Raw genomic sequence first — 26816 nt, forward strand, 5'->3', positions numbered from 1 at the left:
AAATAATTACCGTGGCTTTTGTGATGCTAAGTATAGAGATTATTAGAAATTTCAAATTTAAAATAAATTAATATCTTTAACAAAGCTTAGAAAGTTTCCCAGTACTACATTAGCTTTCCGCCACTGAGAACTACCTGAGGTAGCCAGTTTGCACAGTGTAAGAAGGTACAGGGCTACTGTTAGTCATGGCTTGCACGGCTGACGTGACCTATTAGCTCTGATGCTTGGGGGCTGTGATAAGGCAGTAAATTCTGGGGACAGAAGAGTGGGGCTGATGTTTATCTGATAGGTGTCAGGAAGACTACAGAGATGGGGACCGGGTCTCAAATTCCCTTCCAAGGCACTTTCTGAATGACCTGACTTCCTTTTTCTAAGCTCCACCCCTTAAAGCGTCCACCACTCTGAACACCACAATCTGAGAGGTACACCTTAGAGATGTCGGCCATTGGGGTGCATTCTAGATCCCAGCTACAGCGAGAAGCATCATATTTAAATACATAAAGTTGGCTAATTAGAATAGCTGATTATTTGTAAATGGTAGAACCCTCTATTTCACCTTTAATTGAAAAAAAAAAAAAGAAAAAGAAAAAAGAAAACGTGTGAAGCCAGGCATGCTGGTGTGTGTTTGTAATCACAGCACTGGAAAAACAGAGTCAAAATGAATCAGGAGGTTAAGGCCAGCCTTGGCTACATACAGAGTCAGACACCAGCTCAGAATTACATAAGGCCCCATCTCAAGCAAAGTAATGAAATTTCGAGTTTCATAATTCTAAAACCATGAGACTCACTTGCTTTTTACTTCTTGAACTCATAAAAATAAATTCTTCAGCAGACCTAGAATGTTTAGGAGAGCTGTTAATGGTGACTGGAAAGAGGATTTTTTTTCCAATATATTTTATGGAGTTCCATGGCCCGAGTGGACAGGCACATTGGTGACTCTGGGCTGCCTGGTTGCACTGCAGTGGCATCTCAAAGCCACCCTCTTGGCTCTGTTCAAGGACTCCTAAGCAGTGCTCTTACATCAAGCTCTTTTTGTTGAAAACACATCAGCTTTCTTTTCACACCTTGTCAGCTCCCATCAACAGAAAGACATAGCAGGTGTGTGTTCAGAAGGCAGTTAGAGCTGTGCCTTTGCTTCTGTGGGCAGATCCTTAGAACCTGCAGGCAAGTCTGTTGAATGAATGAAGAAAAGGGCACATGGAGCAGGTGAGAGGAATGTGCTTATGGTATTTGTAGAGCTCCAGAATTCACTTGTGAGTCAGTTCTTACCGTGAAGGGCACTTCAATGACCATTCAAATTTTTTCTTGAAATTCTGTAATGTAAAACTCAAAAATAGACCCAGCAAGATAGCTCATCAACTAAAGTCACTTGCTGGCAGAAGTCAAGCAACCCACATTTGAGCCTTGGAACCCAGGTATAAGTGGATAGAGAAAGCCTGCTCCATAGAGCTGTCCTTCGACCTCCCCCTGTACACTGTAGAATGCATGCGTGTGTGCACACATGCACACGCGCACACACAGAGAGACACACACACATTATGTGTATACACACACAAACACATACAAGCTAATAACAAATACATATAAACCACCAAAGTGAGTTTGGAAGAAGGTAGTTCTCAAGGCCTTGTCTCGGCTCTTCACTGGATGGACGAGGTTGTGGGAAATGACAGCTGGTTCCTTCCTCTTACAGGCTTCCTTTAAGACTTTCAGGGTTTACCTTCTCCTGGCCTATGTGGCGAAGGCCCTAAGTCCCCTTGTTGCTTATGGTCCTAGTGGATATCCACAGCTTTTGGCTAGAAGACCTGGCTACCCCCTGGCTTATAGGCACAGAGGCAATAGATGTAACATGTTCTGCAGGTGTTCAGCATACTATGGATCCGTCAACTCTGAAGCTTACCAGGTCCTTCTAATGTAATTACTTATTGGCCAACACACATCACCTTTTTAGATTCTCTGCCTGCCTTGTACCCTAGAGCTCAAAGCCTTCTCACCTAGCAAACCACTATTAATTTTGATTAACCACTTTTGTTATAGCTTAAAATTCCTCATAAGTATAACTTTTTAAAGCTCCATACAATGCCATCATATGCACTTTACTTATTTTTGTTTCACATGTGTTTGCATATTGTATTGCATATTGCATATTTGCAAACTGCTGGATTTGAGAATATCTAATTCAGAAGTAAGCCAGTGATTTATAGTTCTTTTGTTATAAGTATAGAAGAATCTGATGTATTATATTTTGAAGGTGCTTTTGTAGTTCAACATCACTATGCAAAACCACCTACATAAAACACAATAGCATTAGAAATCAATGTTTGTAATAAAGTAGCTTGTTTCTGAAATGGCCCTGTTCACTGCTGAATACAATGCACAAAAGCCTTTAACATCTATCTTCTTTGAAGACTTATCCAAAATGCGTCACCTCTCTTTGAATACATTAGACACTATTCTTTACATGTTCATACTTCATTAAGCTTTTCCTGGTAGTCATATTTTGATAAATATAAAGTGGTTCTAGCTGAAGAATGAAGGGGGGAAGGGAATGTGTGATAAAAATAGAGTGGCCTGAAACCAATAAAACAGAGAAAGATATAACAAACCTACGTAACATTTCTGCTCTTCAGGCATCATTTCCTGTGTTTAGAATCCTGTTTCTCAAACTGAAATGTGGGGCATTTTAGTCTTTTCAAACTGGACTTACATCCTGAATGTAGCTCCCAAACTCTTCAGACTTACAATTTCAGAATTTGAACTCAGGATCAGAGCCTTTACTTCACAAAGTCTAGATTCCTCCTGGCATCACTGTCACTCTGAACACCACCAGTATCTTGGTTGCGCAGTTTAGAAACTCAGTGCTTCAAATATCACCATCTTTTCTACACCAGTACCAATGCCAAGGTCAAATCATGCTGATTTGTCTTCCTGAGCTTTCAAACCTTTCTATCTATACCACTGTTGCCCTGGTTTAAGCTACTAGTGTCCGCTATTTGAGTGCTGCAAGTGAGGTAGATATGGTGGTTTGTGACTCTACTTCCAAAATTCAGGAGTCAGAGGTTGGGGGTTCAAGGCCCATTTGGATTACATAAAAAATTAGACCATCCTGAGCTACATAGGGATGGCCTGTTTCAGAACACCAAAATAAACAGAAAGGTAAATATTATATACATATTCCCCTTTCAGTCTGAACCAGCATTTTAACAAATGGCATCTTAGGTTTCCCCAGCTTCAAACTATTCAGTGGTGTTTTGCTTAGAATGCCTTCATAAGAATAGACCCTACCTCTGGCACACCGTGGCACCCAGCTTATCTCTCCTGCTTTACTTTACCCAACCTTTTCCCCTAGATTTTAATCTTTTCAAACTTGACATCCAACCTCTAATCAAATTATGGAAGAATGATTGGCGTATGATTCCCACCCCCAGTCTGCAATGCTTCTGCCTACAACTACTTTATCTGCTAACAAACTTCAGTTAATCAGAATGCCTCTGGGGAGTCCAGGCTTGGTGGCACATATCATCAATTCTGGAACTCAGGAGGCAAAGGCAGGTGCATCTCAGTGAGTTGCTGGCTATCCTGGTCTACCTAGTGAGTTTCAGGCAATCCTGGGCTACATATGCAATCCTGTCTCAAAAGAAAGATAAGAAACAAAAAGAAAAGGGAAAACTCGCGCTAGGTAGATTCTCCTCTATTTCCTTACCATTGTTAGACACCTGAACTATACTTTCTTATATTTAGCTATGAGACTCCTTAATTTTTGTTTTGTGTTTTTAGTTGTTTTTCTAGTTTTTTGAGGATAAAGTCTCTGTACATACCCCAAGCTGGTCTCAAAATAGTCATCTTCCTGCCTTTGCCTCTAAGTGCGTGGATCTAAAGGGATTGTTACTGTTGTTTTGTTTTTAAATATCCGTTTCCTCACTAGATTGTAAGTATCACCAAGGTGACGCTCTCTGGTTTTATTCATTAATATAGCTCCATCAACCAGCACAATGCCTGGTAAAGGCAGAGGCTTGATAAACATTTGTTCAGTGAGCGAGTGCTGACTGCACAGCACTAGGGCATAGGAGAAGGTCCCCAGAGAAACACATCCCTTCATGGGGAGAAAGTGGCAGCTCTACTTTGGGTTGAGATGCTCTAATTACGTTCCCTTTACATTAGATTAGTTCTAACTCTACTGGGATGGAGCTTAGAGAGCTGGATCTGCCCGGTGGAACCATTCTGGGGAGTGCTCACGGGGGTCCGCTTACAAAGTTCAGAGCATGCAGCAGCAATCTGTGACAAGAAGCCAATCTCAGGCAGACTTCATCAGGCAAAGAGAAAAACAGGCACCTGGAGAGTCAAGGTAGTGTGTTCAAATCTAGGTCACTCCATGTTCTTAATAACGTAGAGTTTCACTTCTTTATCTTTTGCAGGCTGCCTCTGAGTACAAGAAGTGAAATGTTGGAGCCAGCTTATACTAGTTCACAATAGGCAATTGTTAGACATTTGCAAAAGCCTCCAATTGTTAACCTCAGATGTTACTATAAATTAAATGATATAAACTTACAACCAGATGAATTATATTTAAAATAATACCTGTAATATTCAAAATATATCCCTTTATAATTACTTTAGTAAATATTATTATGATGAACTGTCATCTTGGGATTTGTTGTCCCTCTTACACATGAAGTTAAATAGCATGTAATAGTGGGCTGATGACTAGTGACTAGAAGACTAATATCTTTAGTTCAGCCATGTCATTGGATAGCTTGAGATTGCCTCTTTATCTCGTGGGCATCACTAAGTGTTACCCTAGAGCGTTGTGGGGCTTTAACTTGTTGGCTTGTCTGAATTTTGTGTTTTGAATATTTGGTGTTTTGCTTGATTTTGGTTTCTGAGAGTCAATTGTTAAGCAGTTGTTAGCAAACCCCAGGAAAGCTTTCATTCCCTGCCCAGTGCAATCCAATTTTGTACTTAATTGTTGAAATTACCCAGCAATACTACAGAAACACCAGAGTGGAGTCAAACTGTGAACCTCTCTCAGTCTTGTAAACTATATTTGCCCTAAGCTGCATCCCATATAAGGGTATTGAGCTGAAGTGACTGAAACAAAAGAGGAGCAGATGCAATCTAAGGCACATCCATTTCAGAATACCCAAGGTAGTCATGCTTTAATGCTATTAGCATATATCTAGATAAACCAATAAATAAGTCAAGCAATGGAAAATTTTCAGGCAATCATTGACAAATGCGGTGATTAGAATTCTCTGGATATGAAAGCAGATAACATTATGTCTCATTTCAAAATACACCAGACCAGACCTTGAATGTCATCTTCTCAGGAAGACACAAGAACATTTGGCTTCCTGCCTTGCAACAGATTAACAAAATATCCTGGCAAAATTTTTGGTGAGGAGGAGAAAAGGTAGCTAAAAAGATAGGAATAGGAAAAAAAAGAGAAGGAATTGAAAAAAAAAGAGAAGAACCTGAGTAAACACGGTGGAGATGTGAAAATAACCTCACAGATAACTCATAACAAGGAAATTACAACAAGGAAAACGTACAGACCTGATCTGACTAATAAGGTCCTGGGATCTGTACTGTATTGGACCATAGTTTTATAAAATTAAGAGTGTTTCATGCCCCTTAAACTCCTTTCTGTTCCCTGCGCAGAATTGTGCTGAGAAAGCTGGCAATGGCTTTACAGCACGGAGACATCATTAGCCCGCAGGTCTCATTGAATAGACCCAATCACAGAACTCTCGGGATGGTTTTCTCCTTGTTGAAATTGGAGGTCTTAGAGATTACAACTCTGGTCTTCATGCATAATGTGCTTTGATGAATAGCTATAAGGGATGTTGAGGATAACTTCTTACGGCCAATGAAAAGCACACACATAAAAAGGCATAGTTAAGCCAGGACTTATTTAGGTTCTGATAGTTATTCCTAGTGAAAGTAGATATCCAATTTCATCGAGACTTTGGATGGTGAAGAGTTTAATATCTCTAAGGTTCTAAAGAAGTAACATCATATTGTTCTTTGTGTATTGTCAGAGAAAATAAAAACTTCAGTATATCTGGGATAACAGAAAAAAAAGATGTAAGTAAATCTAAAGAAAGAATGAAAGTCAAAATATATTTAATTTTTAAATACATGTTTAGAAGCTTCAGCCAATATGTGCCTCTTCTTTGACACTCACAGACAAATCCCCATTTAATCCATACTACTTCAATTATTTGTAGTGAGTCAATAGGAAAACCTCTCTCTTAGCTCCTAAAAGCATTTAGTTTTAATGAGAAAAAAAGATATGTTGTAGCTACCATTTATATCACTATTTTTCATGATAGTGATCATGTCACTTGCCCACATGTGCATTCATGAATGCATGCACACAAGCACACACACACACACACACACACACACACACACACACACACTCATACACTTACTTTAATTCTTCAAAGACATGGGATCCACTTTACAACTTCAGTTCACTCACTGTGCCAATGCTGTACATAGCAATCATTGTCCTTAGTATCTACATCGTGTGAGATCTAAGGTGATGCTCAGAAACCACGTTGCTTTACTTTTAAAACTAGTTGAATGAAGGAGCTGATAATTGAGAAGTTCTAGGAATTTTTTTTCAGCTCTCTAGGAAATGCTTCCCATGAGAAAGCAAACTGATTTCAAATGCATGATTTTAAAATACAATCATCCCTTTATACATGAACCATATAAGTCTGAATACAATTGGTAATGAGTACTTTGATTGGTAAGTCAGATAGCAAAATGTTCTGGCTATTATGAGGTTAAGTTATTCCATGGGGACATCATTCTGGTGTTTTTTACAGAATCTGATACCTCCCCCACTGGGTGACAGACAGAAACCATCATGAGATTTGGATAAACTCCCGAGGGATCATACCCAATTGCCACTTTCACAGGAAATCCACACAATGACGTACACAGGAATTCTGGGTTTTCAAGCTGCCCTAGAGTCAAAACCATATCTGTGAACACATCCGAAACAGATGGAATCAAAGGTCACCCTCCTGAAGACCTACTGACCCTATGATGATGGATTGCCTTCAGTTGAGATCAGACAATGACCAGCAGAGCCAGACACTGCACAGGCTTGCAGACTTCCATCACCAACTCCTCTGACTCAGCCTTGCCAACCTCGCTGCCATTTCAACACTGGGGATTCAAAGCTAAAGCTTTCTGAATGATAGATAGTAGGTGTGCCATGAAAATGCATACCCAGTCCTTTAGAAAAAAAAATATCTCTAACTTACCCAAACATGTTTGAATTTGTCATCCTTCTGTTTCAGCCTCTGTAGTAGGTAGGATTACAGCATGAGCCACTGTGCCCATTTTGGCATTGGCTAGTCAAGAAGGAACATTGTGTTGCAGTTTAAATCTCTCATTTGCATGAAGGAACTGGGAGGAACTGTAGGTGTTTTTTCAATATAAACTGCCCTTTGGCTGTTGGCCATCCACAGTTTGACTTACTGTTGGTTAGAGTTGCACCTCCAATCTAGCTAAGACAGATGTCCTCACTGGAAACCCTTCCAAGTACTCCTCTGGGTATAGACCCAGTCTGCTATTGTAAGTTCAATAAACCGTGTCCAGTAACAATGGGTCAGTACAGCAGTACAATCTTAGTGTATACAGAGAGAGAGAGAGAGAGAGAGAGAGAGAGAGAGAGAGAGAAGTTGACTTCAAAACAAAGAGAACACTTGTTATTAAAGAATTGTCAGTCCTCCTCTCAAGTGTGCTGTCACATTCTAGAAGCTTCCTTGGCAACATACAACTGCCACAGAGTACCATGAAAGAAGACAGATGTTTCTCCAAAATAGATAAATAAAATGGAGATGAAAAACAAAACACGGCCAATAAAACAAAACCAAACAAACAATAAACAGTCAAAGAAACAAAAACCTTACCAGTCAGGGAGATAAGCAAACTCACAGAAATATTGGTGTATGTTTTAGCCAAACCATGTTAATACTGGAATTTACCAAGTAGACTGGCTTCCCTACAGGCTGAGGGGGAAGGTGATGTATTTCACCCTCTGTATAGGGTCCTTAAGCATGAAGGAACCCAGAATTCCTTAGTAGCTGCTGTGTGCATATCCCTCCCCCTCCAGACTACTCATTTTCATGATGTTCTATAGCAGTTTTGCTGGCAGGGGTGGATAAATAGATGTCTCAGAGGTTAAGAATACTTGTTGCTCTTGCAGAGAACAGGTTTAAATCCTAGTACCTACATGGCAATCACACTGTACTGGCTAGTTTTGTGTCAACTTAACAAAGCTGTAGTTACCACAGAGAAAGGAGCTTCAGTTGAGGAAATGCCTCCATGAGATCCAACTGTAAGGCATTTTCTCAATTAGTGATCAAGGGGGAAGGGCCCCTTGTGGGTGGGACCATCTCTGGGCTGGCTGTCTTGGATTCTATAAGAAAGCAAGCTGAGCAAGCCAGGGGAGGCAAGCTAGTAAGGAACATCCCTCCATGGCCTCTGCATCAGCTCCTGCTTCCTGACCTGCCTGAGTTCCAGTCCTGACTTCCTTTGGTGATGAACAGCAGCATGGAAGTGTAAGCCGAATAAACCCTTTCCTCCCCAACTTGCTTCTTGGTCATGATGTTTGTGCAGGAATAGAAACCCTGACTAAGACACACACCTATCTATAACTCTAGTTTCAGGGAATCTGATGCACTTTTGTGATCTTTGAGGGCACTGAGCATACACAGAGTGTACATACATACATGCAGACAAAAAAATAGCTGTTTTGAAAGTGACTGCATATGCTGTTTCATTTTTCTGCCATTTGAACTATACACAGGATTTTTATACCAATCTCATTGAATCATACCAAGAAATATGCCTTTCTATTTACAATTATTACACTGATCAAATGTATTGATCAAATGACTTTCACATTTCTAACTTTTCTCATGAGTGATGTAATTCAGCTTGAGAACCTTGTATTAAGTTCTGAGACTAGAATTGTCTTCATATAAGAAGTATTGAATAAATCTAAAATCTCATAAAGACATATTTCATAACAGTAAAAAAAAATGAGTATGGTAGGTTCCTTTGCATCGGCAAACAGTTTCTGTACCTGAAAGCCTAGCAAACAAATAAAATAACTTTTCCTTAAAAGTCAGGTTGACTAGTAAAGCTACAAACTGGCATGCATTATTTTTAATGATTTATTTATTTTTATTTTAAATGCATTGGTGTTCTGCTTGCATGTATGTCTGTGCGAGGATGTCAGATCCCCTTGAACTGGACTTACAGACAGTTGTAAGCTACCATGGGAAGGCTGGAAATTGAACTCAGGTCCTCTGGACGAGCAGCCCCTGGTCTTAACCCTAAGCCTCCAGCGCCAGCTTAGTATTCATAAAATCAGAACAAACAAAGCCAACTTATGTGAAAAGTTTTCATTTGTCTCTGGTATTCAGAATTATATAATTACTTCATCATGTCATATTTGAGCTCCCCTTTCTTAGCTCACTTCTTACTTTGCTCAGGAGTCAGTTACCAAGGGATGGTAGTAACTAACTAACCTTACCCACAGCAAAACTCTCTGTTCTTTAGAATGAACATGGAGTAAATTAACCGTGAGTCCTGGTGACTGAGAGAAAATGGAATCACTTATCCAGACCAGTTCTGCTTCTTAACTCTTACAGGAAGAGAGATAACTCAAGAGTTGAAAACCTCCAGGGATCATAGTTGCTCTGATTAGCTCCAACTGGAGAGACACAGAAAGAATATTATCTGTGGAAACTAAGCCTTGATGCTGAGCGATGCAAGATTCTGAGCGCACCTCAGCTCTTAGTTTTCCCTCTGTTATATTGTTTAAGACTCTTGGAAAGGCTAGAGTCTTTACAGAATTTAGGGAAAGTTTGTTCTTAAAAACAGCTCTAGTCTTTGTATTGACATGTTGAAGTGCTCTTGAATCTGAGTGGTTGAGTCTCCTCTGACGACCTATCAAGAATTTTGAGACTCATAAAATGTTGCTTGGGACAAAAGCCTTAGGGCACAAAGTAATTCGCAGACCAACTATGACAGGCCTTTGTCCTTGTTACAATTTTGATTCTGCATGTTTGTTGTTAGAATACGACACTCATTTTCCAAAAGTGTAGACCTCTATGCTCACTGAATTCTTTGCATCTTCAAGGTTCGCATCTGTGAAGCTGATGAAGGTGGTTTCCCTGGGTTATTCCTTTGCACAATCTGGTGGTCTAAGGCTGCTGGAGACAGCCTGTGGTACTTGAAGAGATCTGTCTCCTTATCAGCATACACCTCTCAAGTGGCTATGCTGAGAGATGATCCACACTTGAGAAGTTATAGTATTAGTATAGACAAGATTAAAAGGAGCAATGGTGTAAGAGAAATTGAAATACAGCTTAAAATATCACACTCTAAAGTATAAAAATGGATGTTAAAAATCAACTTTCTTGTTAGATATTTTAAATCATTTCTCATTTTGTATCCTGAACTATATGATTTTAAACTATTAGCATTATTATTAAGAGATTATATCTCCAATCTAGGTGCTCTTCTAGTTTATGTTCAAAAATAATTTAAAAATTTATGTTAGAAAGATGCAGAGTTGCCGGGCATGGTGGTGCACACCTTTAATCCCAGCACTTGGGAGGCAGAGGCAGGCAGATTTCTGAGTTCGAGGCCAGCCTGGTCTACAAAGTGAGTTCCAGGACAGCCAGAGCTATACAGAGAAACCCTATCTCGAAAAACCACAAAAAGAAGAAAGAAAGAAAGAAAGAAAGAAAGAAAGAAAGAAAGAAAGAAAGAAAGAAAGAAAGAAAGAAAGGAAGGAAGGAAGGAAGGAAGGAAGGAAGGAAGGAAGGAAGGAAGGAAGGAAGATAGGTGAAGAGTTCCCATAGACTCACCAATACTCAAGTTCCATTGTCAATTCTTTCAGTGCCTGCTTTATCAACTTAAGCCCATACACCAACACTAACTACATAAAGACCAAGGGACTTTTAATGTATGTATGTCACCAGCCATTAGTAGTAAAACATACAAGGATGCCTTGTTCCATGTACATCCTTGCTGATTGTATCTTGCAGTAATATTGTTATAGCAGACAGAATTCTGGAAATCCTTTGAGCATCATTTGGGCACCCCCTTTGGAGAGCCTCTACATGCCTCTAGCTCTCCAGTTTCAGTGATATATCACATGCCTGCTGATTCCCTTTTCATCTTCTGGTGGTTCTACAGCGCTGAAATCCCGCACTTTGTTTGAGTCTATAACTCTCCTTTTATGGGTTACAGAAGTGATGTTCTGAGGGAAGCTGCTCATCTTTCCAGGAGGCTTCACTTGGCTTCATATGCTCTTGCCTTACTGGTGGAATTGAATTGTCAGCCCTTTAGGGCAAGGTTTACTTCACCATAGCTTGCTTGAAAGTGTACCTCTTCCTGCAGCCACAGAAGAGAAAGGTTTATCAAGTGAAGGGAAAATGGATGATACAGAGTGAGTGACTTAGCTGGAAAGATTTTGCTTATTTTTATTCTGTTTTTTTAATTCATTTTTTTCTTTGCAAGGGTTTATAAAAATCCCCAGAAGAAGGCAAGAGTAACCAGCTCAGGAATCGGGCCTTGGTGGCCTGGCGTTTGCTAGATAAATAGAAATGCAACCCTGGTCCTGCTCAGAAGCTGGCAACAAATTTGCTAAGTGATTGATTTGATGCTAATTTTCTGCATGGACTGAAAAGTCCTACAGGGCCTGTCCTGTGGGAGGGAAATAAATGCAGCCAAGTTGACTAAGCCCTATTTTCAGTTTTATTTTGAGTTCTGCGAGTTTGGAAACTTCCCTTTCCCAGAAAAAAAAAAAAGCAAAAACAAAAAAAAAAAAAACTATATCTCCAAGGGATTGTTACTTATAGGGTTCCAAAAGACTGTAGCTTGCTCAGAAAGTATAGCAAGCTTCCCATGTCCAAATCCCAGAACATACTAAGTGAGGGACTTAAACTGTCATATGCAAAGCTCATGCTAACACCCTGTCTTTTATATCTGTACTCAGTGCGGAAGAAAGGTCACAGCAAGAGACTTAGTCATGTTTCTGCCCCAGGAACTTTTCTGTGATAGTTGCAAATCCTGGAGACAACCAGCTTATAATGACAATGGGCTCAGCTCTGCTCATATTTTAGGGTTCCAGTCTATGACTGCTCTTGGCGATCTAGTGGGTGAACAGCACATCTCACAAAAACAAGCACATAGCAAACCCATTCATTCCATGGCCTGGAAAAGCTAAAGGAGAGGAAGAGGAGAGGTATAGGGTTCAATATCACTTTTGCAGGGATGCTCGCAGTTATCAGAAGACTCCAATAAGACTCAATTCTACTCCCTAACTTCGGACCATTTACCAATAATACCAACACATATGCTTCTAGTAGCAATTTAATTGTTTAAACTGTAGCAGAAATGAGCATTTTTATTCCATAAGATTGTCTTTTGTTTGTTTGATTGTTTGTTTGTTTTAACATGTCCATTTATGGGATGAAAAAGATAAGATTCTTCAATTTCAATGTATAACTCATTAGATGATGGGAGGGAATAGAAGAATAATTCTGATGCATAAAAGTGTGTTGTAGGATGGCCGTATGATGGAACGAGTACTTCACTGAAAACCACATGTCTTGAACTGGAAAGTTTTCCTCCATAGCTCTGATCTCTCCAGTCACTGTAAAATGGAAGACTTCTATTCATATAAGTTTCTTCTGGAAAAGGCAGTTCTACTTCTAGTTCATTTAAAGTTTTTCTACCATGTTAGAATTTTTCCTTATATTCTACTCTTTTTGACATTTCTTATTCAGGACCCCAAGTTGCGTGAACTTCTGGATGTTGGGAACATCGGACACTTGGAACAGCGCATGATAACTGTGGTGTATGGACCAGACCTGGTGAACATTTCCCACTTGAATCTTGTGGCTTTTCAAGAGGAAGTAGCCAAGGTATGTTAGATGGGGACCCTGAAAGTTGTCATCTTCACCTGATTTTTGGTGATAATGTTTAATACATGTGGAAGATTTTTGATTCGTTTAATATGTAGTTTGGGTTAAGCTGCCATCTGAAAATAATTTAATTGTTAAGTATATATGTATTTAAAACATCTTTTAATAATAGCATCTATGTTCAGCAACAGAGATTGTTTTCATTGGGTATAGGGCATTAGATAAAATCCCTTTGCAAAACAAAATGTAGCACCTGGTGAGCATCCTTCCTTCTCTTGTTGGTGTTGGCACATTTTTTCCTTCCTTCCTTCCTTCCTTCCTTCCTTCCTTCCTTCCTTCCTTCCTTCCTTTCTTTCTTTCTTCCTTTCTCTCTCTCTCTCTCTCTCTCTCTCTCTCTCTCTCTCTCTCTCTCTCTCTCTCTTTCTTTCTTAAGACAGGGTTTCTCTGTGTAGCCCTGGTTGTCCTGGAACTCACTTTGTAGACCAAGCTGGCCTCAAACTCAGAAATCTGCCTGCCTCTGCCTCCCAAGTGCTGGAATTAAAGGTGTGCACGACCACCACCCCGTGGCACCATTTCTAATTCCATTTTCATTTCTAACTCTCCGAGGGTGCTCAGCATCAACACAGTCTAAGCCTATTTCCCCTGCACACCACATAGAATTACCAGCAGTCATGTAGTAGTTATTTAGTTAGAACATGAAATAAAAATACACTTTAAGTTTAAATAGCAAATAATTATTCAGCTATTGACTCGAAAGGTGACTTTAAAAATGGGGTTTCCCATCGTAATTAATTACTATGCTACTTAAAAAGCAGGCCTTCCAGATGTACACAGAATGATCCAGAGTATACAGACAATATAGCAGACAAGAAGCTGTAAATTCTTGGGCGTGATATTTCCTTTAAAGCAGTAGTTCTCACTCTCTCTAACACTGTGGCCCCTTAACACAGTTCTTCAAGCTGTGGTGAACCCCGACCATAGAATTATTTTGTTGTTACCTCATAACTATAAGTTTCCTACTCTTCTGAATTGTAATGTAAATATCTGTATGTAGGCTATCTGATATGTGACCCCCAAAGGGGGTCTAGAGGGACTACTGTTCTAGAATGAGCATTTTGAAGGGATTGAAACAAACACAGTCTAAAGAATGGCTCCCACTCCCATCCATGTTCATACTTTGTTTTACTGAACTTCCTATTTCCTTCAAGAGTTAAGAACATGAATCTAAGCATATTTAGGGGCCTATAAGTCATCTGTGTGCCCTCACAGAGCATGTATATTAAGATCACAGTTACAGAGTCACTCCTGGTGAGGGTGTGTTGTCAGGGCCTTGTGGTCTATAATTGGATTTTGGTGGTCTGACAGTTGTATAACTGAACCTGTTAGCCTGCTCTGTCATCTGTTAGTGATTTTTGGCAGGGGTTTATTTCTGACCACCTCTGTAATATCAACTTTGGTGCTTTTTTAAAAGTATTTTTAATTAATTTATTTTTTTACACTCCATATTTTATTCCCCCCACCCCCAATCCACCTTCTGACTGTTTCACATCCCATATCTCCTCCTCGCCCACCTCTTCCCACATGCATGTCCCCCCACCCCCACCCCCACCCCAACTGACCTCTAAACTCCCTGTGGCCTCCAGTCTCTTGAGAGTTAGGTACGTCATCTCTGAATGAACACAGACCCAGAAGTCCTCTACTATATATGTGTTGGGGGCCTCATATCAGCTGGTGTATGCTGCCTGTTTGGCGGTCCAGTGTTAGAGATCTCGGGGTTCCAGATTCCAGATTACTCCTACAAGGTCTCCCTTCTCCTCAGCTTCTTTCAGCCTTCCCTAATTCAACAACAGACGTCAGCTGCTTCTGTCCATTGGTTGGGTGCAAATATCTGCATCTGACTCTTTCAACTGCTTGTTGGGTCTTTTAGAGGGCAGTCATGATAGAACCCTTTTTGTGAGAGCTCCATAGCCTCAGTAATAGTGTCAGGCCTTGGGACCTCCCCTTGAGCTGGATCCCGCTTTGGCCCTGTGGCTGGACTTTCTTTTCCTCAGGCTCCTCTCCATTTTCCATCCTTGTAATTCTTTCAGACTGGAACAATTATGGATCAGACTTGTGACTATGGGATGGCAATCCATTCCTCACTTGATGTCCTATCTTCCTGCTGGAGGTGGCCTCGATAAGGTTTCTCTCCCTACTGTCATCAACTTTGGTTCTTTCAACAGAATGAATAAAATACTAACCAGATACAATACTCTGCGATGTTGGAAGCTACATTTTCCATGTATGTTAAATTCTGATCTGTTTTCTCTGTGTAACAACAAAGTATAATTTACACTTGGAGAGAATACAATGTGGAGAGCTCTGCCCTGCTGGCATTACACTTGCCTTCTCTTCCTCCCTGTTTTAGAATTCTTTTGTTAACTTACTGGGTTGTTTAACCGCATAGATGACTATAGGTAAACAAATGCTATGCATGTCATAAAAATTTCTCTCCTCTGACACACCTACATCCCCCTTTATGAAATGACCAATCTTGATATCCATTATGTTTCTAACTAAGCAGTGCAGTAAATGTAACCTGCAGGCAGGTCTTTACTGAGATTGAATGTAGACCTACTATGTTGCACATCAATCTGTATATCTTCTGTTGCTTTAAGCCTTTGTGAAGTTATATTCTTCTAAATGTTCAATTTCCTCCTCTCTGTAGTTTGAACACACCAGTTTTCCTTAGATTATAATTTCTAGGCCCATCTGGGTGAATCCAGTGTGGACATGACCCTGAGTCAATTGAGAAGAGGGGAAAGAGAGGAGCCAAGTCTAAGTGTAGGAGCCAAGAAAGAAAGCAGAAGGTAAAAAGGAGCAGGGAACCAACATGGTTAGCTTAGGTATGGAAGAGCCTCTTGGGGAAGGCAATGACATCTGTTGCATGTACCAGGCAGGGACTGAAGGATGCTGGGAGAACCTGGTGGCTAGGTCCACTGTGATATATAAGTAGGTACCTCAGCTATTTGATCCAGAGTTTGAGACTTAAGTCATGATATAGGATGCACAGTAAAACCCGGTGTCCCCTGAACTTTGAATTCTAGCAGAAGACTTAGTTTACAAGTAGACAGTAGCTCATGCCATTATTCAATATGTATTTGCAGCGGGACTCTTTCCTGTGCCAGACATAACTCCAGTATTAGAGCTTCCACGATGAACATGGATATTACTTCTGGTGTTCTAGAAAAAAATTACCAGCTAACTCTCAGCAAAACATGCCTTAGGTCAGTTAAAGTCATGTGCAGAAGAATAAAGCAGGAGGCCTGAGGAGGTAGAAGCAGAAGGAGGAACGCTTCTCTTAATAAGACAGCCAGGGAAGGCCAGTCTCTGAAGGAAGCTGTGCACTTGAAACACTAGCATAGAAACAATTCCAAACTCACTGAACTTAGATGCTTTCTTATTTGTTTATTTGTTTTTGAGACAGGGGTATGCTATGTGTGCCAGCCTGACCTCAAACCTTGAATGTTGTGTAGAGCCCAGGGTGACTTCAGACTTGCAGTCATCCTGTCTCAGCCTTACATGTGCTGGAGCTAAAGCTGTGTGCCGCTCCGTGTGGCTGAAACTGAAATTTTAATTTAGTCCTTAAGAAAAGACAGATATACAAAGGAAACTGTCTTTTAATTTCCCTCTGTGGTCGGACTAGAAACAGTGTCCCTTACAGTTAAACAACAGTCATGTCCTGACACAGCCTGACGTGCCAGCCTTCCTGCTCCTGAGCAATCAGCTTCCCTCTGGGGGGTTAATGTGTCTGAGGACTAGGAATGGAAGTCACAGTGTCCTCTACACATCCCTGCTTTCCAGAAGGCCAGCAGCCATACTGTGTTTGCTATCACTTGGCACTCCAGGATCTTCTCTCACCTCCCTGAGATGCCAGGCCACACTGCAGAGCTTCAGCAGCGATGGGGAATGTCTTGGTACTTTTAGGTTCTTAACTTTGATTCCACTGACTCCTCTGTGCAATCTACTGCAAGGTTGGGGGGTATCCATTAAGTAAATGAAGACAAAGGTTGAAGAGAATGAACAAAATTCATCATAAATGTGGCTGCTTCATCATCTGAGAGAAAGGAAAAGGAATATAAAAACCTGGACAAGATATCTTTAGGGAGCACCCTATATTTTTTTTAAACATCACACCGTGACTACATCCTCCTTGAAAACCCCAGCAATGCCAGTCACTGGCCTCATTCAGAGACACATGTCTACTAGCCATCACTACTGTTGTCTTGGCTTTAACTTCTTCTATTCTCCTGTGGACCTTGGACTTGAAGGCTTATGCAAACATAGCTATCACACCTCATTGTTCTCCTTCAGAATCATCTCTGCACATGCACTTGCCCTATGGCTTTTCCTAGTAGTCTGGTAGAGCCTTTAGTTCTCCAAGTTTTGGTCCAGCTTCCTTTGGGATTCCCTGCTATTCAGAGGTGCTTTGATGCTCAGTATCCCTGTTCATATCTCATTTAACTCCTGTAACATCCTCAGCCACAAGGACAATCACTCTTTCTCAGAGACTGCAAAGGCAGTTGTAGGCTTAAATGTGTGCAGGACATTGGGTGTATTAATAGCTACACTGCACAGAAATAAGGTAGAGAAGATTGGAGAGGATGTTAGTCCCTTCGACCATCTCCATGGGCCATTCTAATCAGTGTCACCGCTACTCCACTTCTCCAAGTTGCTGAGAACAAGTAGGTACAAAACTTGATTGTGGCCAGAGTCACTAGAGAGCCTTATTAAAAGACTGGGTGCACAGCCCCACCCAGCGAGTCTGGAGTAGACTCTGAGTATTTGCATATTTAGCAATTTCCCAGAAGATTTGTATCCTGCAGATCTAGCTAGGCTTTGCAATCTAGCATTGTCTGACCTCTGGGTCAAAAGGAACTAGAGAATCCAGATAGGATGTTAAATATAGACAGCAGTTGTTTTCATATATCACGTTAGATGAACAATTAGAACTCTGAGCTGGATGTGATTTGGGGACTTCCATTGGCAGCTTTTCAAGCTAGATTCGTATTAAGGAAGACAAACATTGCACTGAATAGAATCTCAGGTCTTGACCTCTGAGCACAATGGGGACAGCCCATCAGCTTACTTACAAGAGCCAACTCTGCATTCTTAAGCACATGTGTATACTCTCAATGTACAAACATTTCCCAGAGTCTTTGGGATACCTAAGCAATATGGACTTTTTGCATGGCACTTCTCATATTAATGACTTATTTGTATCTCCACTCAGCTTGCAGTCTTAATCAGGTATCTCCATATGCTGTGATGTGGGAGTGGGGGGTGGGGGCAGAATAACATGAAGGAAACTCTTTGGGATGCCTCTTGTCTCCACCTCTGAGCATGTAAGGAAAATGAAAGTTTGAGGGGACAGACTATGATGTAAGTAGGGCAAATCTACACACTGCTCAGTATTCTACAAGATCACCTCTCAAAATTCAACCCATTAATTAAATAAATGCAAAACAAGCAGTTCAGCTGTTGCTGAGGAGACAAGAGTGGGCTGTTGTGTTGCTGGAGAAAACAAGGCCATTGTAAATGAAATGTTTCTCCAGCACAGTGGCCATTTTTTTTTTTTTTTTTTGGCTTACTGTAGGAAAGAAATAAGCAGGGGAGGAAATCTATATTAATAAGTCCGAAATTAGGGACATAGGAAGGAACACAGGAAAGGGAAGAAAACACTTAAGGAGTCTACAGAACTGAAATCTCAGCCATACTCTCCTGACACATGGATACGAGCCTGGAAGCGCCTTGAGAATTTATGTAAGGTTTTAATCCATAAAATGAAGAAGTTGGGATCATTCCCCCATTGACATATTCAACAATTGTATGAAGCTCTGCACAGTATCACAAGGTCTGTTCTAGTTGCTAAGGATAAAACAGTAAACAAAACAATGACTTTGCCATATGGAGCAATTCTGGTGAGGGAGAGACAATCAAGAAAATCAACCAGGAAGGAAGGGAAGACTGTGGTCAGCAAAGGTCAAGTTGAAGTTGCTAGTGTTGGGAAGTGGACAATATGTAAGCTGGTCACACCAGACAGCTCTATTACCCAGGAAACAGGGGTTTCCTTCTTAGGTTCTCAAGCTAAATTATTCCTTAATAAGAAATAATTTTAAAAACAAAACCAGAAGGAGGTGTGAAGAGAGAAACCTACCTTTGTTGACAAGCTGTAAACCCTGAAGGAGAAAGATAGAAAGGAGAGAGAGAGAGAGTCACACCATTTGCAATGGAGTCGAAAAGCATTCCTCTTGAGGGCTCGATAGGATTGTGAATTCAGAAAAACTATAAAATGCCCAGAGTGCCTGAGAAAACATGGTTTTTGTGGGTTTGTGGGTTTGTTTGTTTGTTTGTTTGTTTTTTGGGGCAATACCTAAAAGAAAAAGAAACAGAAAGAAGGAAAAAGATGGAGCTGGAAAGACAGCACAGTAGATAAGAGCGCTGGCAGCTCTTGCAGAGGACCTGGGTTCAATTCCCAACACCCATGTGGTGTTCCACAACCTTTCATAACTCTAGTTCTAGGATATCCAAAACCCTGTTTTGACTCCTCAGAGACCAGGCACACATGTGATACACAGACATATATACAGACACCCATATACATAAAATAGAAGATTCTTTTTAAGGGAGAAAGAAAATAAAAGTTATATATTTTCTGGATTGGGTGGCAGAAAAGCAGAAAAGATCGTGATGGAAGCACTGTGTAGTCTGCACCAGTGGAGAGGCTTGCGGCAAAGAGGAGTTCTTTACCTCATCAGGGTGATAATCTTCTCTTCTTAGGGTATGAGCTCCTGACCAGGCAAGTAGCAGACCCAGATGGGTTAACACTTAAGAGGAGGAGAGCCTAGTATGTAGTGTTTTAGGTAGCTTAGAATATCAGATCTCCACTTAAGCTGAAAGATAGAACTTGAATTCTGTTTTAACTAGAAAGAAGCTGCTTTGTCTCAATGGCCTCAAGGAAGACCAGATACCTCCTGCCGCCTTCTCATAGAGTACTTTAAATCCTTAGAAAGGGCTTCTTTTTCTAGAGTTACCAGACATTAGATAATAAATAGCATTTAAAACCATCATGAAACTTAATGAAGCTCAATGAGAGATCAGCTGGGAAGTGACCAAATGTGGGTTGAGGTTCAAAATCAACCGTGGAGGAGAGGTTTGCCCTTTAAGGCCTCTAATGGTGTTAATCCCTGTAGTATCTGTGAGTTTGTTATGTCCCAGCAAAGATTTGTAGCATCTGAAGAAATAATCCCGGAATATGTTTTGACATAGAATATTCCAGATAGATAAACAAAATGTATAAAAGTTCTCCAGCAAGATAGAGTTTGGTATGTCTAGAGACAGCACAAGGCACACACGACAGGAGAGAGACAGCAAGGCTGAGAATAAGCCATATCAAGGAAGGACTCCACTTTTATTGTGAGTGAATTCGAAGCCATTAGGGAGTTCTGAGCTGAGGGAAGATGTAATCTAACTTAGGGTTTCTTCAGTAATAAGTAGGGTCAGGGGAGGGAGATGACAGCAATAGAGAAAATCAAGTTAAGTAGAAACTTCTGCACTACTCTAAGTGAACTGCCATTTATGGGAGCAAAGAAGAAATTTCAGAGGAAATAAAAGGGGGTCTGAATCTCCATAATTTGAAGTAAGAGCCAACAGCAGAAACTTATGAACTATATATAAAGGACAAAGAAAGATGGTGTTGGCATTTTGTCTTGAATGTGGCATACTTGAGAATTATCCCTCATTGACATAGGAAAGTTTAATCTAAACTGTAAATTTTGAGCTCGAGGTATATACCAGAGATTAAGTTTTGATCAGTTCAGTTTGAGATCATGAAAAATCCATGTGGACATGCTGAGTGGGAGGTTCATTATGTGGGCCTAGGGTTGAATAATGAATGTGACATACAAATTTCTTGAATTAGATATAGATTAGATTTATTAATATTAGATAATTACTAGTGTTTAAAATCATCATGAGACTTAATGAAGCTGGATGAAAGATCAACTGGGAAATGACCCTAGATAGAGAAGATCGCTGACCTCAGAGTCATGAACACCCCAACAAAGGAGCAACCTGCAAGGCACCAGCCATAAATGTGTGTCATCGGAAGTCAGGTGAAAGACAATTTCAAGGGTGAATGAAATACACTATACCAGTATTGCTCTGAGTTCCAAGGAAGACAAAGACCAGACATTGACAACCGGCTCTAATGACACCAAGGTCACTGATATAAAGACACCTTGTTAGGGACAGACACCTCAGTGGAGTCTCAGGTTCAAATCCCTGACCAGAATGACATTGGGAATTTGGGATGCAACAAGAAATGAAAATCAGATTCCTCTTTGGAAAGTCATGATGTAATGCACAACAGGGACATGGGAAAATTCCTGAGGCAGAGAGCAAGGTCAAGGTGCTTTTAAGGCATGAAATACCTTCTTATATATGAGGGAGACTGCTCTTGTACAGGAAACCCAGCTGCTCATGCAGATAAGTGGACTTATTAGGAGGTATCTTTGACTAGACAAGAGAAAGAGGAGTTAGTATAGGATTTGAGAGAGTTAAGTCTGGAGCCAAACTGAGACAACCCTCTCTTTTTATAAGTGAGATTTGATGCAAACATAGCAACACCCATTTGCTTCCATATTGTCTAGCGATGTTTGTACATGGCAAAGGTAAGTTGTTATGATATAAATCATAAAAATAATCAAAAGTCAAAAACACTACCATCTGATCTATAACTCCAAAATGTCCAGCCGTAGGTCAGTGAGATGGTTCATTGACCCTGACAGTCTGTGTTCAACCCCCAGAACTCAGAAGAAGAGAACCAACTCCCACAAGTTGTCCTCTGAACTCTACATATGTGCTATAGCATGCATATGTATATATACATACATACACACATAAATATATATTATACATACACATATACACATTCAATACATACTTCACACATACATACACAGTTATATACATGCATATATACACATACACACACACATACATACATACATATGTACACACACACAGATGCACACACACAGTATGGGGGAGGAGCTGTTCCCATTCTACTGTCCAGAGAAGCAGAGCTTAGGTGGGAGCAGTGGAATGGGCACTTTGTTTAGGTGAGGACAGAAGAATGCACTGATGGTCTTAGTAGCTGAACAGCATAGAAGAAATTCCTTCTGATTACTTCCATTTTCTTATCACTGAAGCTGAATTTTACTCAGTGAGAACAATGAGTATTTGATTTCTCCAGCACTTTTCTTCACTAGTTAGTGAATTACTTTAAAGACCTAACTGGTGAGGTTACCTCAAGACTGTAAAAGGCAGGTCATTTACATCCTTCCACAAAATCCATGTCATTTCCAGTAAGCTAAATGACTCATCAGGACGAATTTGCAATTCGACAGTGTGTCTTAAGAGAAAATGGTTTTCTTCTGCCTGCCCACTAAAATACTTTATCATGTATCCTGTTTTTGTATCTGGGTGTGGTAGAGAAACTGCCTTGTAGGTGTGTCTACTAGTATGTTATAATCACATTCACTGTGAGCAGCATCCTGTGGGCCGCAAACTGTGAAGTGCTGTGAGCCAGAGGCAGCCTGTCCCAGGTCCCAGGATTGCTATATGCTAGCATACAACTTTGGGTCTCAGGGACCCCAATTACAGCTGTTAAGAGAACACTCATTTCCCAAAGAAGCTCAACCAGTAATGAAATCTGTCCTGGAATTTAGCCCAGAGGAATCCCAATCTGTAAAGAAAGCAGAGGCACCACCTTACTCCTTTGCATTTAGAAAGCCATGTGTTTACCTTTGGGTCTAATAAGCTCCTTATCTAGTCATCAGCAGTAAAAGCTCTAGAGAGCCTGGTGCTTGTGGTCTAAGGAGAAATGGGTCTTATATGTGATGCCTGAGTGGCTGGATAATAGGAGACTTGTCTGCTCGCCCCCTCTCTCATTCCTGTTCCATGAAATTAGTGAAGTCATCTGCCACCTGACAGACAGGATACCAGGCTCTGATATGAAATACCAAATTGTAGGACACATTGGTAGGACCTGCACTTGTGCATATTGCAAATCAGCACCTCTTTTGTCAGACTGCAGCCTTAATGTTGCTCCATTCTGTTGGGAAGCAGCACACCCAACTGCTTTCGAGTCCAGTGGGTTGAGACAGAGATGTCCAATAATTGCTGAGAGCAAATTGTATGTCGCTTAACTGCGCAAGCATTGGCTGGTGCAGCTGCTTTCATCTTTCTCTAGCAGTGAACTCTTTTAAGCATTTATAAACAGGCAAAGCGTTTCCGTATAGCCATATGAATGTTCACTAAGCACCCAGCAAAGTGTTCATATCCTAACTATAGCCTGGTGGACTTTCGACAAGGAAGCACACCCATATTACTAGGATGCAGATCTAAAGCTATCCCATAAAATCTATCAGCACCAGGATCCCAGGCATCTACCCATCTAAAAGTCCTTCTTCTAACGTTGATCTCTTCTGTCTGTTTTTCAAAGTATCTTTAAGTGGTTTTATAGAATGTAGCCATTATTGTCTGTCTTCTATTATTCCAGATTTATGAGTTTAGTGTTCTCCGCTTTATGGGGAGAATTTGCTAATTCTCTTTGTTACATAGTATTCTGTTCTTTATGCTGTAATTGACAGATACCCTGACAGTTCCTAATTTAGAACTATTACAATCCAGAAGCAAAGCAGCTGCCTTTCCTGGGGGCATACACTGTAAAGTGTGATTGCTGGTCATAGGTTTTTGTTTTTTCTATGTTCTGCTTTAATAGGTATGGCAAATTTCCAGCTATATTTTTAAATTTTGTTTTGCACACACACATACACATACACACACAGAGAGAGAGAGAGAGAGAGAGAGAGAGAGAGAGAGCAGGAGAGAGAGACAGAGACTGAGGCAGAGAGAGAGAGGGAGGTAGAGAGAGACAGGGAGAGAGAATGTATTCTCCAAAATCATTGTGTGCACAGAGCATCCGTCTTCAGCATCTGCACTTTCTAAAGGGATCCTCTGCAGGTCTGTCTTGGCAAGTTTAATTCACTTGTTTGAAGGTTACAGTGTGAGCGTTCCTGGAACCTTCTTTAACTTCATCCACACAATCTATTTTCCCAACTTCTATGCAACATCAAAGCTCTCCGTCTCTCCCTTCTAATGAGCTCTTCTCTCTTCCCATACTTTCTTCCTCTGGGTTGTCTTATTCAAATCTTAAAAGGTCTTAGTGATAATCATCTTCCTTCTCTTCTAGAAACTTTGCTTTGCTTTCCAACTCACCCTGCCTTTCTGCATAAGGTCTAGGCCTCACTTGAGCTCCACCATCTCCTTTTCCAGCCAAAGATCTCCATGAAATTTTCACTGGTCTTTCTGTTTTATCAAAAGTACCATCATGTTTTCTGCATGTTTTACTCTGGACTTGCCTGGTGGTGCATTTAACGCATTGCCATAGATATGTGACCCAATGAAAGCAAAACAGCAGAGCTCAGTCCCTCTTGGAAAGAGAAATTGAGTTCTATTTGGGCATGTGATGGATAGGGTTCTGGGAAGTGTCTGGGGGGGGGGGTGAAAGAAGGTGAGGAAGAAGGAAGGGCTAAAGAGAATGAAGGAGGGATAAAAGAAAGGAGTCATTTCAACATTGAGAACAACGGATAGATTGTGTAAAAATGTTCAAGTCCTAGAGACTTTGAGCATCATGGACTCTAATCTTCTCATCTTTCAGAGTAAAAGAAATTGAGGTTCCTCTATTGGGAATTGTTTCAAGCTTTCTCCCATGGAAGGTTCCCGTGATTTTCCAAAATGTTAAGTAGGAGGACATGGACTGTATCTCTTACAAAGGCTTCCCTTTTTCTGATTGTTCCCAAACCCAACCTGTTCTCACTGAGAACCCCAGTTGCTGCTGTCTGTATACCCATTGGTCACTGGGAACTTTTTAAAATATGAACGTCAACTTCTACATTCTAGCAGTTGACACCTTCAAGCTAAATAAATGAAAGAAGTTGATACATAGGAAAGACTATTTTTTGGTTTTTTTTGAGGGAGAAAAAAATCAGCTAGATACAGAGGTACACACCTGTAATCCTAGCACTTGGGAAGCTGGGATTTAGTATGGTAGATGTAAGTTCAAGACCTGAATTATGGTGCCAAACAAGTAAACACAAGAAGAGAGGGAAAGAGAAGAAACTGTATATTCTTTGAAATAAAGGTGAAAAGTAAAAAGGAATAGTTGTAGAGATCCACCTCTGAGCTGTTATTTTGAGAACTTGATGCATAAAACGTTTTGCAAGTTTTTCTTTGACATTCTTCAAAATTAGTAGTAGTATATGTTTTAAACTGATCTCCAAAGATAAAAATCATATTTATTTTTATAATGGGAACATTTACAATATGCAGTTTATTTTCATTTCAGGATCCATTTGTGATAGTAGTCAATAACTAAAACTTGGAAATTTTAAAATGAAAAGTAGTAAAGGAAAAAGAAAGAGTGCTATAAGTTAAAATCCACAGTGTTTAGAGATACTGTGTTTGACTCTGTAACAGGTTGTACATATGTCACAAGTCAGGATACATGAAGTAGACACTATATTTATTATATTATGAGATCATATATTTATTATTTCTATTCACTTTACATTTCAATCACTGTCCTCCTCCTGGTCTCCCTTCCCAATTACCTCCCCTCCTTCCTCTCCCCCTTTCCTCTGTGAGAATGGAGGACCCCTGGCTCTCCCCGCGCCCCCCCCCCACTCCCCGCACATTAAGTCTCTGCAGGGGTAGGTGATTCCTCTCTCACTGAGGCCAGACATAACAGCCGAGTTAGGGGAATGGATTCCACAGACAGGCAAGCTTTAGAGATAGTCCCCAGTTGTTGGGGGACCCACATGAAGACCAATCTGCACATCTGCTACATATGTATAGGGAGGTCTAGGTGAAGATGATCTATGGTTGGTGGTCCAGTCTCTGAGAGTCCCCATTCTTTATTGTTTCCAAATACATTGCAACAACACATGCCTATGTCATCTCTCATTCTCCCCCACCAATCATTACACAGGCTAAGATCAGTCCACTGTGTTCTTGATCTGATAGCTATGCACATCTGTCACTGGAAAATACAATTTTCCTCACTTTCTGTGCCTAAATTTTGCAAGGATATTAGTCAGATAAATCCTAAATTTGACATTGTGGAAATGTCAGCCACTTGGAAACTCGTATAAAAGATTAGAACTTCAGAAGTCAAAAGAAAGAGGTTTATAACAGAAAGTGAGGAAAGGGCACCTTGGACTCCATCTCCTCCTTACACCATGGATAAGCCACAGCAGCTGCCATTCTGGAATGTTGGAGAAAAGCATCTTTGCCTTCTGTCTTTGAGTCTCCTTTCTGCATGTGTTAAACATGAGCTGATTGGAGCCAGACAGGATTCCACATGGAGATCCCTGAGCAAAAGTGAAGGGAAAGTATAAAGATGATCAAAGAAATGCTTGAGATGTCTGATTGTGAGCTACCTTGTATCCCAGTAGCCCCAGAAATTCAAGACAGAAAGCCAGCTCAGCAGCGGCATCTTCTCTCCTCATCCCCCATCCCACGGGACAGAGACAAGATGCTTCCAACTTGCTCCTTTCCATCACTGTCTTCAGAGACCTGGTAGCTGAATATGTCTTGAATGTGTTATTTTGGAGCCAGGGCTTGAAGGCGACAGGCTGATACAGAAAGGGAGAGTTGAAAGGAATTGGAAATATCAGATAATAATAATAATTAATGATGATGGTGATGATGATAGAAAGGGAGAGAGAGAGGGAACAGGAAGAA

The 26816-nt window shown here is 40.6% G+C and overlaps 1 protein-coding gene and 1 long non-coding RNA gene across 4 annotated transcripts in view; one reads left to right on the plus strand and one right to left on the minus strand.

Annotated features, from left to right (window-relative positions):
- Positions 1 to 7729, minus strand: part of 4930545L23Rik (RIKEN cDNA 4930545L23 gene) — a 46044-nt gene extending 38315 nt beyond the window's left edge. Inside the window, exons 1-2 of the long non-coding RNA NR_040517.1 lie at positions 7281 to 7729; positions 4333 to 4422 (exon numbers count right to left, since the gene is read on the minus strand). This is a non-coding gene — a long non-coding RNA (RIKEN cDNA 4930545L23 gene). The remainder of the gene's footprint in view (positions 1 to 4332; positions 4423 to 7280) is intronic.
- Positions 1 to 26816, plus strand: part of Plcb1 (phospholipase C, beta 1) — a 689095-nt gene that overhangs the window by 421724 nt on the left and 240555 nt on the right. For all 3 annotated transcript variants that reach the window (NM_019677.2, NM_001145830.1, XM_006498930.3), the window contains one exon: positions 12831 to 12968. In NM_019677.2, coding sequence (NP_062651.2) covers positions 12831 to 12968 — 138 coding nt within the window. The remainder of the gene's footprint in view (positions 1 to 12830; positions 12969 to 26816) is intronic.

This window comes from Mus musculus, chromosome 2 (assembly GCF_000001635.26).
Source record: "Mus musculus strain C57BL/6J chromosome 2, GRCm38.p6 C57BL/6J".
Taxonomy (NCBI): Eukaryota; Metazoa; Chordata; class Mammalia; order Rodentia; family Muridae; genus Mus; species Mus musculus.